At 41.6% G+C, this 12,657-nt stretch overlaps 2 protein-coding genes across 5 annotated transcripts in view; one reads left to right on the top strand and one right to left on the bottom strand.

Annotated features, from left to right (window-relative positions):
* NCOR1 (nuclear receptor corepressor 1) overlaps positions 1-12,657 on the top strand; it is a 229,829-nt gene that overhangs the window by 204,873 nt on the left and 12,299 nt on the right. For all 4 annotated transcript variants that reach the window (XM_037068881.1, XM_037068883.1, XM_037068884.1 and 1 more), the window contains exons 41-42: positions 6,219-6,359; positions 8,064-8,206. In XM_037068881.1, the coding sequence (XP_036924776.1) occupies positions 6,219-6,359; positions 8,064-8,206 (284 nt within the window). The remainder of the gene's footprint in view (positions 1-6,218; positions 6,360-8,063; positions 8,207-12,657) is intronic.
* The window catches only part of TTC19 (tetratricopeptide repeat domain 19), a 37,065-nt gene continuing 31,703 nt past the window's right edge, over positions 7,296-12,657 (bottom strand). The window contains exon 10 of the mRNA XM_037068886.1: positions 7,296-7,436. Within this exon, the coding sequence (XP_036924781.1) occupies positions 7,366-7,436 (71 nt within the window). The 3' untranslated portion in view covers positions 7,296-7,365. The remainder of the gene's footprint in view (positions 7,437-12,657) is intronic.

The raw sequence follows: 12,657 nt of genomic DNA, 5'->3' as shown, positions 1-12,657 counted from the left end.
GTCTCTCCTCCATACTCCACTTCTCATGGCTGGCTCTTATAATCTGACATCCATCCCTTTTCCACCATGTACCCTAAATGGTCAGTGTGGCGTTTCATTTAGTACAGAGGTAACTTGCTTGGTTGCCAATTGGATGGATGCATTGGAGACATAGCCCACAGCAACAATATAGGCAATACAAGAAAAAAGACAGATTAAAAAACACTCCAAGTATTAGTAACAGTTTTTTCCACCATGCCACCCAAGATCCAGTGTGTTAGTATGTCTCCTAGGCTTGGGGGTATAGGTCATTTAAAGCATTCACTTGTTTTTATGTGGGTCCTAAAGAGGAGGTACTGTCAGACTCATGTGGTATTAAAAGCACAGTGTCCAGTTTGAATGATGGAACTGGTGCCTTACCCCTGTAACTGGATGCTACAGGAGCAGCAGAAATGTAAGTTCAGAAAGACCAATATCCACTAGGGTCTTGAAGTGGGAGGTTGTCTTCTGTGAGCATTATCCTTGTCACCTGATCTTTAGATGTTAATGTAGTCCTTCCTCAGGGACCTCACCAGGCTGTGTAAACTCTACATGCTGGCAAGGGAAGGATAGTGCTGTCTGGTGTAAAGAGGTGAATAGGAGGGGGAGTATGCCAGACTAGGACCCCTAGCTTTTCCCCTGTTTTGATGGTGCACATCTCTGTCCATGTATAATGTGTCGTCATAGGTCCTGATTGCATGGGAATAGCAGGAACCCACCAGAGGTTTATGAGTGCCTCCCCACCTCAGTGATGTGGCCCATTGCAGGTTTCAATAAATGGTCACCTTCTCAGGGACAATAGGGCTCAGTGTCCACAGTAACATCACTCGATCCATTGCAAGTATTTGGACTATCACTGTGTCCTTTCTTTTCTACATCTTTATTGTATTGGGTGCCTTAGTCTGTGTTCCTAATCTGGCATATGGGGCAATAGGTCCCATGAGTTGGTCATTTAAATGTATTAATGCCAGAGGAGGTGCTTATCTTTGTCCACCCAGCCAAAGTAGGTTTTTTAATTATAGTAACTTTATCTTTTGTTCAGTGACACTATCTTTTTCATTTCTCATGCCTGGCTGGCTGCCTTTGGGTTTTATGGGAAGTGGAATTTCTATTTCATATGTGTTCTTGTGCCCATTCCTGAACATCACATCCTTTGAAATGTGACCCCTGATCACTCTATTTATTGGAGGTTCCCATACATAGCACTTAACTTTTCTGGTTCCTTTACAATGGCAACTTGATTAGTTTGCTCATGTGGAGAGGCCAGAGTTAAACCAGATTCAGTGTGAACAGACACCAGAGCATATTTGGAGCCTTCACTCAAGGGGAGAGGCCATAGAGTCAGTTTGCCAGTCCCTTACCCATTGGGGGCTATGGTGGATAGCCTCAGATTCTCATAGTGATTGTCCAGGGTATCACTGGAGCAGACAGGATAGGATACAACTGCATTAACCAGATCACTGGATTCTAAAGGCAGCCTGCATCCTTATGTATGTGCCATCCTGTTGAGGCATTACAGTGCCTGGTCCTCCAGTGTCCCCAGTTTGCCATGTCCACTGACCAGTCAGTTGCTAAAGCATCTATTTTTGCCAAGGCATTGGCTTCCTGATTACCTCGGGGTGTGGATACCCTATAGGCAGGAATCTGGAAGACTGAGATCTGCCTCAGGCTCTTGTAGGTGAGCCCATATCACCCCATAAAGGTTTGTTCACCGTCCACCCCTCCTTTTTCCATTGTCTGAGCCACAGATTCAGTCCTTTTAAAACAGCCCAGCTGTCCTTGTATAGGATCAGTGGCCAGGGTTCATGTGTGATTATTAACCAGGCAGCTGTTACCTGGCTAGTGAGGTTTATTCCTGTTTCCATCCAGGTAGTATCAGTGGATGGTTGGATGGCAACTGGCTGTACAAGTAAGTGGATACCCTGACTAGAGCAGTTGGTACAGTAGGCTTTAGCTGAGGTTTCCCCTTCCTATTTTATAGGTGGCAGGAGCCAACATGGGAATAGGAACAGGGGTATTTAAAGGCTCTGTATATCCAAAGGGGCCTAATAGTTGTTGTGTCTCTAAACAGAGGGCTATTTGACAGTGTACTCTGCTGTAGGTAGTCATGCCCTTTGCTCAGTGTAGGAATCTGGGTGGAGGCATTGCACTAAATGGGGTATGAGTATTCACTAATACCCCAGAATCTCTGCAAAAGCCTGTACCTCTTTCACGTTTTTTGGTATGGAGTAGGCTTGTGTTGTATCTGTGATGGCCTAAGGGACAATCATGGATCTTACCAGACTGAACAGTTCCCAAGAGCTTTATAGCAGTGCCCGGACCTTTAATTTTTTGTGGATTTAGTGCCCATCATCCCTGTTGTAGTTGATCCAGTAAAGTTCACAGGGTTTTCTGTAGCAGAGGCAAATCTTCACAGATTAACATTTATGTCATCAATGTAATGAGCCCGTTTCACTGGGATTGGGAAAGAAAACAGCAACAAATTGTGGTCACCATGCCATGGCATACAGTGGGGCTATGTAGATAGCCTTGAGGAAGCACTTTGGAAAGTCCATTGTTGACCCTCCCAGGTAAAGACAAATTGATTTTGGAACTCAACAGCCAGGTCCAGCATAGCATATGTTTCTAGGACCATAGCCACATTATCTAATATAGTGGCAGTATTGGGCACAGCACCTCATTTAGCTCTCTATAATCTACTGTCCATTCTTCAAGAGACATCTGGCTAGCTTACTGGCCACACTGGTCTGTTAAAGGCACTATGTGTCAGGCACATGATGCCCATACGGTGGAGCTCTTGGATAGTTTTCCCATCCTTAAGTTGTCCCAGTAACTCTCTGCAGTGGTGGTAAACTAACTGGCTCTCAGTTGGCGTTGTCTCTTAGTACTAATTCGATTAATTGTCCTTGAAGGTAGAATTTCCTGATAGAGGTTTGTAAAATCTGTCTTTGCAAGATGTCAATGCCTGGTATGCTTTTGGGATCGGGGAAATTAAGATTTTATACTCCTGGTGGTGTGATCGCCCAATTTGCAGAACAAGGGAGACTTTCTGACCATTATAGTCACCTCCATAGCTCTCTATGGATTAGCATGTATTGGTACACTCAGTACATGCCAGCCAAAGTAGTTACCCTCTTTATTTCTGGATGATCAGTGGATGGTGAATTCCACATGAGGCCTCTGATTGCCCCCTATGGCCCTCACCCAAGGACAATCTTGGCCTTCATCCTATATGGACTTTTGGGTTATCCTCACATGCCCTTTCTCCTCTGCTGTCCCGATTCCTACCCTGTCTTTCCTCTGCCCAGGTTCTGAGTCTTTCCCACAACTTCAGATGCTCTCTCATGACTGATCAGTTTTCCCTAAGTCTGCCTTCCATTTCATAACTCTGATTTCTGCCTCTAGCTGGGTGTCAGTGTTCAGACAAGGGGCCAGCCTGCAGCTATGCCCATGCACTTTCTTTCCTTGCTGCATTGTGCGATGGATAGTTCTTCAAACAAATGCAGGAGACCAGCTGGCATTTTCAGGTTGTCCCGTACTCACATGGCAGCCCACACAGAAGTGGATGGCCAGCCTGAGAATTACCCTGCAGATGCCTCTTTCCCAAGGCCCATTTCTTTGGTCTCTTGACTGGCTCACCAGTTGTTAGTACAAGCAGACTCAGGGAAAGGTCGGGGACTGAAAATCTACCTCCATAGTAAAGGGCAGGGAAAGACTGAAGAGAGAGGCTGGTCATTTCAGTCTGGTAATTAACACAGTTTATTAAGGGATACTTACATACTTAGGCAGCAGTGAGATGAAGTGGATCCTTGTACCTATGTAATTCTTTGGCACCTGCCAAGAATTATATAGGGTAATAGGGAGGAGGGGGGACTGATAGTCACAGGGTATTAGCACATGAATGTTTCCAGGTACAGGAAGTTACTTTACATGCTCGATCTAGTCAGGACAATGGCCTGTTCCAGAAACCAGCATGTAGTTGGAAGCAGAGGAGGGGTGCTAGTTTATGTAAGAGCGAATATAGATTATGATCAGACAGTCTCTAAAGGGGGTTTTCAGGAAACAGTCTCCCCGCTCTGGTGCTCATCTCTCTTTCAGCTCAGGCAGCAGCCATATCTTGGAACAGTCTTCTCCATATTGTTCTTTGCTTGGGGTTTGTTGTTTTATTTTTTAATGGAGGCAGGTTTTTGGTTCAAGGTGGTAGGTAGACTAAGCATTGGGACATGTTAAATTATAGTAAAGTGGCATGAACATTCATAATATTCATAGAAATGCTGAGAACAAGTCTGGGATATTAGCAGGTCAAAGATAATGGCAAATATCTGGAAGATACACAGTGGGTTGGTGAACCTAAGTAGTGGAGGCCCTCAGAGGATGAAAGAGAAATTGGTAGCAGTGGTGCTTCTGCAGCCTGCTTACCAAATCCTCCAGTTAGCCAAGAACTTGAAGAAGTAAGAATAATTTAAGAAGCAGAATGATCGTTCAAAAACAAAAATACTTTTTGTGGTATTTTTCAAATATTTACAAAAGCAGAGAGAATAGTATTTAATATGCCTGTATGTATCTCTTGCCCAGCTTTAGTACTCATCAGTATAAAGCTAGTTTTGTTTTATTTTTATTCCTACTTTCCCATCTTCAAACTGGATTATTTTGAAGCATATCTCAGACGTAATCATGTCAAGAAGCTGGGTGATGTTAAAGAAAAGATGAAAACATTTTTTCATCCTCGCTGGTGTAGCTCAGTAGATTGAATGCAGGCCTGCGAACCACACGATCGTGGTTCGATTCCCAGTCAGGGCACATGCCTGGGTTGCAGGCCAGTTCCCAGCAGGGAACTCACGAGAAGCAACCATACACTGATATTTCTCTCCTTCTCTCCTTCCCTTTCCCTCTAAAGATATATAAATAAAATCTTTAAAAAACCACACATTTTTTCTTTTAACAAAAAAATCTTCAATTATCAAAGAAAGTTCAAAGCTTGTATAACAGAGTCATGGTTCACTCCCGATACAGAGCAGATTTTGAGCAGTTGGTGGTGTTTGTGAAAATTCCATTTGATTTTTTCACTTGTAATTTCTACATCACTACAACTGTGCATTTGAATTAGGACTGTCACATTTCTTTTATTGGATTTTAATCAAATTCTGGGTTTTACAGTTTTAAATGTTCACACAATTTATAGTATAAGGCACCACTGATGGGTTTTTCAGTGTATAAGCAAAACAACACACAGGAGTTTTTCTGAAGTTCTAGACAAAATGAAAATGTTGTAAATCACAGAAAAAATGGTTGAATATGCTATATAAAGTTGAAGTAGACAAACTAAAGATTTAAAATGGGTAACAACATAGAGAAGTAGCCAAGTTCATCTGTCATGGAAGGGAGTCGATTCAAGTTTTACAAATCAAGGAAGGTGTAAGATTATTTAGTTAAAGAGGTAATCACCAAAGAATTAAAAGAAAAAAATGGTCGAAAATGGCCACCTCTGAGAATTGGGTAGAGTTGATTGGGAAAGGAAATCACAAATTATATTTAAGTATAACAGTAATAAAAGCAGATATTAAAGGTCATAAATATTTCTTAACATGAATAACCACTGGGCCAAAAACTTTTTTTGGCTGAACTGTGTGTTTCTCTCACATTATCCTTACCAACATGATATCCAAAGGAAGAACATTAAATTGTGAAGAACTGCTTAGCCCTGCAGTGATATATCAGAGCCTATCTTGACTCATTGGACAAACTCCTTAGGTTTCAGTTTAGTTTTCAAGTACTTTATCTTTTAACTTAATGGGGAAAGAAAGACCTGGTAAGTCATGACCCAAAATGAGCCTTAAAATCCATGAGGGCTCACCTGAGTCCCTGGCCCAGAGCCAGGGGGTGGGGTCTGATGCTGGCGCATAGAGGAGCCTCCTGACAGATCAGGGCCTCGCTGGCTCTATCCCCTGGCTCTGCGTGTGTGGTGCAACTTCCCCATCTGGCAGGCATGCGTGGGTAAACCAAGAGGGAAAAGACTTTTTTTAATATCCACATATATAATGAGTGCTTGAGGAAACTTTTTACTGATATAAATTGGCAACTTTCGTTTATTTTCTCCTGAATGAAGTAATGAGTTAAGCAGGGTAACTTAATGGGTTTAGGGTAAACTGCTGGTGAGCCCTAGGAGTATGATCTAATTCTTTTTTGTGTTATATTATTAGGCCTGGAAAATCCCCAGAGAGGAGTCATATCTCTTCAGAGCCCTATGAACCCATCTCCCCACCCCAGGTTCCAGTTGTGCATGAGAAACAGGACAGCCTGCTGCTACTGTCTCAGAGAGGAGCAGAGCCTGCAGAGCAGAGGTGAGGAGCAAGGTGCCCACGTCACTGACAGCTTCCATCTGTGAGAGTGTGTGTTTTCAGTGCCTTTCTTTTTTCCTTAAAGTTGGTGCCTTTTTCCTTTTGGGTGGTATGTCAGGATAGGACTCTCAGAGGATCATTCTGTTTGTTTTCCTAGTGATCTGTTATTAGTGGATTTTAATGAAGAAAAATTGTAATACTTACAGGTTATAGAAAAGAATCGTTTGTTATTCTCCTTGAAGTTAAATTCTTTTGGATCTTTTTTTAAACCTTTTTTGCCTGTATGGTCCCCCCCTGAATTCAGCCACCATTTGAGTGCTTACCCTGTACCAAGCATTGTGGACTGTGTATGCAAGGGAAGTTAATGATGGCTACCTGTGCCCAGCCGCATTACATTATCTATCCTAGCCTAAACCTATGAATTATTAGAATTCCCACGTGGATTAGACATAGACATCTTTGATTTGGCCCCTTTCCAGTCTTCTTCCACCGAGTGATTTGTCTAAAACTCTCAGAATCAAGTGCTGAGTCATTAGCATGGCATTTGTGTTAGGAACAGGCTTATACTGCTCATCTCATTTTCTGCCACTTTTCCCTTATACTTTATTCTCATCCATATCAAGTTGCATATTGTTCCCTGAATTCCTTCCAGTCCATATTCATGCTGTTTTCTTGGTGTGGAACAACCTCTCCTGATGCTCTGAGAGGTGAACACATGATCTGCCTGTGGTCAAATAAACTAAGAGAGCAAGCCCAGCCTTAAAGCAAGGTCTGTTTTACCCCAAACTGTTAGTATGTTTCTTTCAATGTGTTGTTATTTACTTATTATATATATTCATAAGCAATCAAATAGATGCTGATACCTTTCAATGAAATGAGGAAGAAAATTTTTGAAGAGGAATGATGTTAAATGTAATTATACATTTTTCTATCACTTTATCTTTCTTGGCAAATGGTAGCTTCACACATGTACTCATGTTTGAATGATGAATGGATCCACGTGACTGGATTATATTACCTGAAGTCTTCTATATGTTCCGTTACTATCTCTGGCTCCAGTTAGAACTTGGTAGTCTTGAGCTGTTAAAGGAAACTTGTTTTTTTAATGTGTTTATATAGGAAGCTGCCAATGAAATATAAAACCCTTTACTTGAAACTTAGCTCATCTGGTAGGAGGCTTTGAAATGATTGGAGGCTTTGAAGGCTTTGAAATAATAACAATTTCTATATTATATTTATTCTCTTCATGTCTAGTGGTTGATTACTTATGTGTGAACTCTTGCCATTTTATAGACTAGAATGCTATTGATTGTAATTGTATTGTACTTCAAAGTAATTCTGCTAGTAAAATAGTTCCTAGTTCGTGTGGTAACCATAAACAGATAGTTATGCATGCAGTGTTATGAACTGTTTCTTAGTTTTTCTGCTAATATGTTTGCTGCTTATTCATTCTAAGAATCTTTGTTCTAGATTATCTCCATTCCAGTCCTCATTTTATGATTTCACCTTTGAGTGTTAAGTATTTGTGTCCTCAAATATAATGTACTAACTGGCTTATGGTCACACATTGCTCCTTAGGGTTGTAACCACACACATGATGGGGAGGTAGAGTTTTCTCAGATACTCTGTGACTGTTATTATCATTGATAGTAAATTCTCTCAGGTTAGGAGTTCAGATGATAATAGACATAACTATGTTTCTGACAGGAGCGATTCCCGCTCACCAGGGAGTATAAGCTACTTGCCTTCATTCTTCACCAAGCTTGAAAACACATCACCCATGGTTAAATCAAAGAAGCAGGAGATTTTTCGTAAGTTGAACTCCTCTGGTGGAGGTGACTCTGATATGGGTAAGTGGGATTTCTTTCATAAACCCCAAATAAAGCAGGCATTAATAATGATATCTCCAATGTTGCCTCTTGTGTAATCCTTGTGTTTAAAGGCTCTTATAGGCATCTAACTACACTTGATTCCTAAAGTTTCTTCTCACATGTTTGCCGGTATACAAAGACGCTTTGTTAGGGAGCAGGAACTTGCTAATTCTGAAGCTGTCCATTTTCTCTTTGAATAAATGCTGGGTCTAGCGGGATTAACTCCATATTTTTTTCCCCCACTGGTCTTGGTTTTATCCATTTGGGCCATCTCTATATAACATCTCTTCAGTCATTTGAAAACAAGTCATATCGTTTTAGCCTTATCTCTGTAAATATTCCCAGTTCATCATCACAACTGGCCTGGTTCTGAGTATTCATAACATCTTAATTGCTGTCCACTAAAAACATTCTGTGTAGCTTAGCCTTTTAGTTGGTTCTGAGATTCATCACTATCAAGGGAGTCTAATGTTATATTAGATGTTTTTAAAATATATTTTATTGATTATGCTATTACAGTTGTCCCATTTCCCCCTCTTCATTCCCCTCCACCCTGCATACCCCCTCCCATCCACATTCCTCCCCCACCATGTCCATGTGTCATAAGTTCTTTAGCTTCTACATTTTCCATACTATTCTTGGCCTCCCCCTGTCTATTTTCTATTTACCATCTATGCTACTTATTCTGTGTACCTTTTCCCTCCTCTCCTCCCACTCCCGTTGCTAACCCTCCATGTGTTCTCCATTTCTGTGGTTCTGTTTCTGTTCTAGTTGTTTGCTTAGTCTGTTTCTGTTTTCGTTTTAGGTGTGATTGTTAGTAATTGTGAGTTTGCTGTCATTTTACTATACACAATTTTCATCTTCTTTTTCTTAGATGAGTCCTTGTAACATTTCATAAAATAAGGGCTTAGTGATGGTGCACTCCTTTAACTTGACCTTATCTGAGAAGCACTTTATCTGCCCTTCCATTCTAAATGAAAGCTTTGCTGGATTGAGCAATCTTGGATGTAGGTCTTTGCCTCTAATGACTTGGAATACTTCTTTCCAGCCCCTTCTTGCCTGCAAGGTCTTTTTTGAGAAACTAGCTGACAGTCTGAACTCCTTTATAGGTAACTCCTTTATAGGTAACTGTCTCCTTATCTCTTGCTACTTCTAGGATTCTCTCCTTCACTTTAATCTTGGGTAATGTTATTCTGATGTGCTTTGGTGTGCTCCTCCTTGGGTCCAACTTCTTTAGGACTCTCTGACCTTCCTGGACTTCCTGGAAGTCTATTTCCTTTGCCAGATTGGGGAAGTTGCCCTTTATAATTTGTTCAAATAAGTTTTCTACTTGTTGCTCTTCCTTTCCCCCTTCTGGTACCCCTATAATTCAGATGTTGGAATGTTTAAACATGTCCTGGAGGTTCCTAAGCCTCCTCATTTTTTGAATTCTTGTTTCTTCATTCTTTTCTGTTTGGTTGTTTCTTTCTTCTCTCTGGTCCACTCCATTGATTTGAGTCCCAGTTTTCTTCCCATCACTATTGGTTCCCTGGGCATTTTCCTTCATTTGACTTAGCATAGCCTTCATTTGTTCATCTAATTTGTGATCAAATTCAACCAATTCTGTGAGCATCCTGATCACCAGTGTTTTGAACTGTGCATCTGATAGGTTGGCTGTCTCTTCATTGCTCAGTTGTATTTGCTGTGGAGCTTCAATCTGTTCCTCTGTTTGGGCCTTTTTTTTTTTTTTTTTTGCCTTGTTGTACCTGTTACGTAGTGAGGAGCGAAGCCTTCGGTGTTCACCAGGGTGGGGCAACCCACATGGCTAGGTTGTAGTGCTGTAAGTTGGGGCAGGGTCAGAGAGGGAACAGCGGCACTTGCTCTGCTCTCTGTCAGATTTCAGTCCCTTCTGCCACTTCCCCCAAGCAAACTGGGCCTTTCTGGTGCTGATTCCAGGTGGATGGGCTTGTGTACATTCTAGGACCTTGTGGGTCTCTCCAATGAACTCTCCTGTGAGGCTAGAAGTCTCTCCCTGCGCCTCAACCCCCAAAGATGTTCTCAACTGGTGTTTTGAGTCTTTATTTCCCCGTGCTGGGACCCTGGGTTGTGCAGTCTGTCTGGCTCCCCAGTTTTGCCTGGCTTATCTGTGTGTGAATGTGGGAACACCCAGTCAGCCAGCTGCCCTACAGGCAGTGCCTTGCTTTACAATTGCCACCTCGCTGGGTCTGCCCCTTGCCACCCCACGCCTGGAGTCTGCCAGTCACTGCCTGCATGCCCAGGGTTCCATCTGCTGCCTTCTTGCACACCTGGGGTGTGTTGCACGCCCAGTGCCAGCACTTTTTGTGCTGCAACCCCTCTGTGCCTGGCTGTCCGACTCTGCCCCACCTACCGGTCTGGATGAATGTGTTTTACTGCCTTGGTTGTTCAGCTTCCATACAGTTCCATTTTCTGTCACTTCTGGTTGTTTTGTTTCTAAATAGTTTTTGTCCTTATTTTGGTTGTGTCAGGAGGCATAGTGTGTCTACCTTTGCCTCCATCTTGGCCATAAGTCTATATTAGGGTTTTTTAGCAACCTATCTACTGTTATGTTATAGTGTGCTTAGCACCAATATAAATATCAAAATCTGTGCTGCTTTTGTTCCATACCCTTCCCCCTGCTGTACTTTAGTACTTACCTTGCTCTAAGTATAGGATGATGCAGTCTGTGTTCACATCATTCTGACTTTTTCTGCCCTACTAGTGTCTTCTTTATCTCAGTTCAGTTATTCAGCATCCATCTGCAAATCTGATAAACCCACCACCTGAAAATATCAGTAACAGTTGGTATTGGCAGAAAACTGTTTATTTATTTATATATATAATCACTTACTGTGCTATCAGCACTACTCTAAGCATGTGCATGTGTATAGTAATTTAATTTTCCCAACAACCCTACACATTATGAGTTACAATTATCTACATATTGTAGTTGTGAAAACGGAGACTCAGAGATTTAATAACTGGTGCAAGTAATATAACCAGTAAGTAAGGGGCTGTGGTTCAAACTCAGGCATTCCAACTCCCAAGTCCATGCTTCTACAGTCCTGTACTTACAGAACTGTAAGCATCATCATTACCCAGATCTTTGGTAAGTACCCACTAGGATAAAGCTTTGTGGCATCTCAACCTTTCCTTTGGGTTGGTAAATATGCCTTAATCAGAATCTCCTTCATACTCTGTTATTTAGCACTCTCACTTGGCACTAGGTTGGCAAAAAAGTCCGTTACATTTTTTCCATATGATGGTTCTAATAGTGTTTAGTTGTTTTTAACTTCATTTTGAAACAGTTTTGTTAGATCATGTAGTGTCAGCTGTCGTATCAGTGTGTCGTATCAAAAAAAATGCTTCTCAAGACAAGTAAATTTTTGTGTAGCCATTTCAATATTGAAGGTGGAAGAATATACCCAACATTTTTGGTATGTTATGCTTTATTATTTCAAGAAAGGTAAAAATGCAGCTGAACACACAAAAAAAGATTTTTGCAGTGTATGGAGGTGCTGTGACTGATTGAACGTGCCAAAAGTAGTTTGTGAAGTTTCTTGGTACTTACTGACATTTTGGCCAAATAATCCTTTGCTGTGGGTTGTCTAATGCATTGGAAAATGTTTAGCAGCACCCTTGGACTCTACCCACTATAAGCCAGTAGCGAGAGATAGCCGACATACTCAGAATACCCAAATCAGTGAAGTTATTGGTGAAAAATATCTTTTATTTTAGAAAAAAAATGTAATGGACCTTTTGGCCAACCCAATACTATCATCCAGTCTTAACTTATCCACCTTTTACTTGAGTATATCCAGGGATGCAGAGGCTTTGTTGGATGCCTTGCAGCGATCTGGGTACACCACGCTCTCCTCTCTTTCTGTGATTTAGTCTCCTGACTCTGTCAAAAGAAATTGTGGCCTGTGCACTTTTAACTGCCAGGTGGGTGTGTGGATCTGTGACAGCGGGTGATTAATAAAGGTTAAATGGCAAAGGGGAAAAAGGATGAGCCCAGGGTCATTTATTATTTGTGAATTTACCCTAGCTCTTAATTTCCAGGTTATCTTAAGTGTCAACAAATCATGGAAAACAAGGGTCTCCAATCTTTTGGTGTCTCTGGGCCACACATAAACACACAAACACTAACAAAAACTGATGAGCAAAAAAAAGGTTTTAAGTAAATTTACAGTTTTGTGTTGGGCCACATTCATAGCCACCGTAGGCCGTACGTAGGTTGGTTGGGTGTCCAACCTACAGCCCGCAGGCTGCATGCAGCCCAGCATGTCTGTGAATGCTGCTGAACACAAAATAGTAAATTTACTTAAAACATTGTAAGATTTTTTTGTGATTATGTGTCACAATGTATTTAATGTGTAGTCCAAGGCAACTCTTCCACTGTGGCCTAGAGATGCCAAAAGGTTGGACACCTG

The sequence above is a fragment of the Sturnira hondurensis genome, unplaced genomic scaffold, assembly GCF_014824575.4.
Source record: "Sturnira hondurensis isolate 20B ecotype Veracruz unplaced genomic scaffold, ASM1482457v3 Scaffold0018097, whole genome shotgun sequence".
NCBI lineage: Eukaryota > Metazoa > Chordata > Mammalia > Chiroptera > Phyllostomidae > Sturnira > Sturnira hondurensis.
The sequence above is the reverse complement of the archived record's forward strand: the minus strand, read 5'-3'. Positions and strand labels throughout refer to the sequence as shown.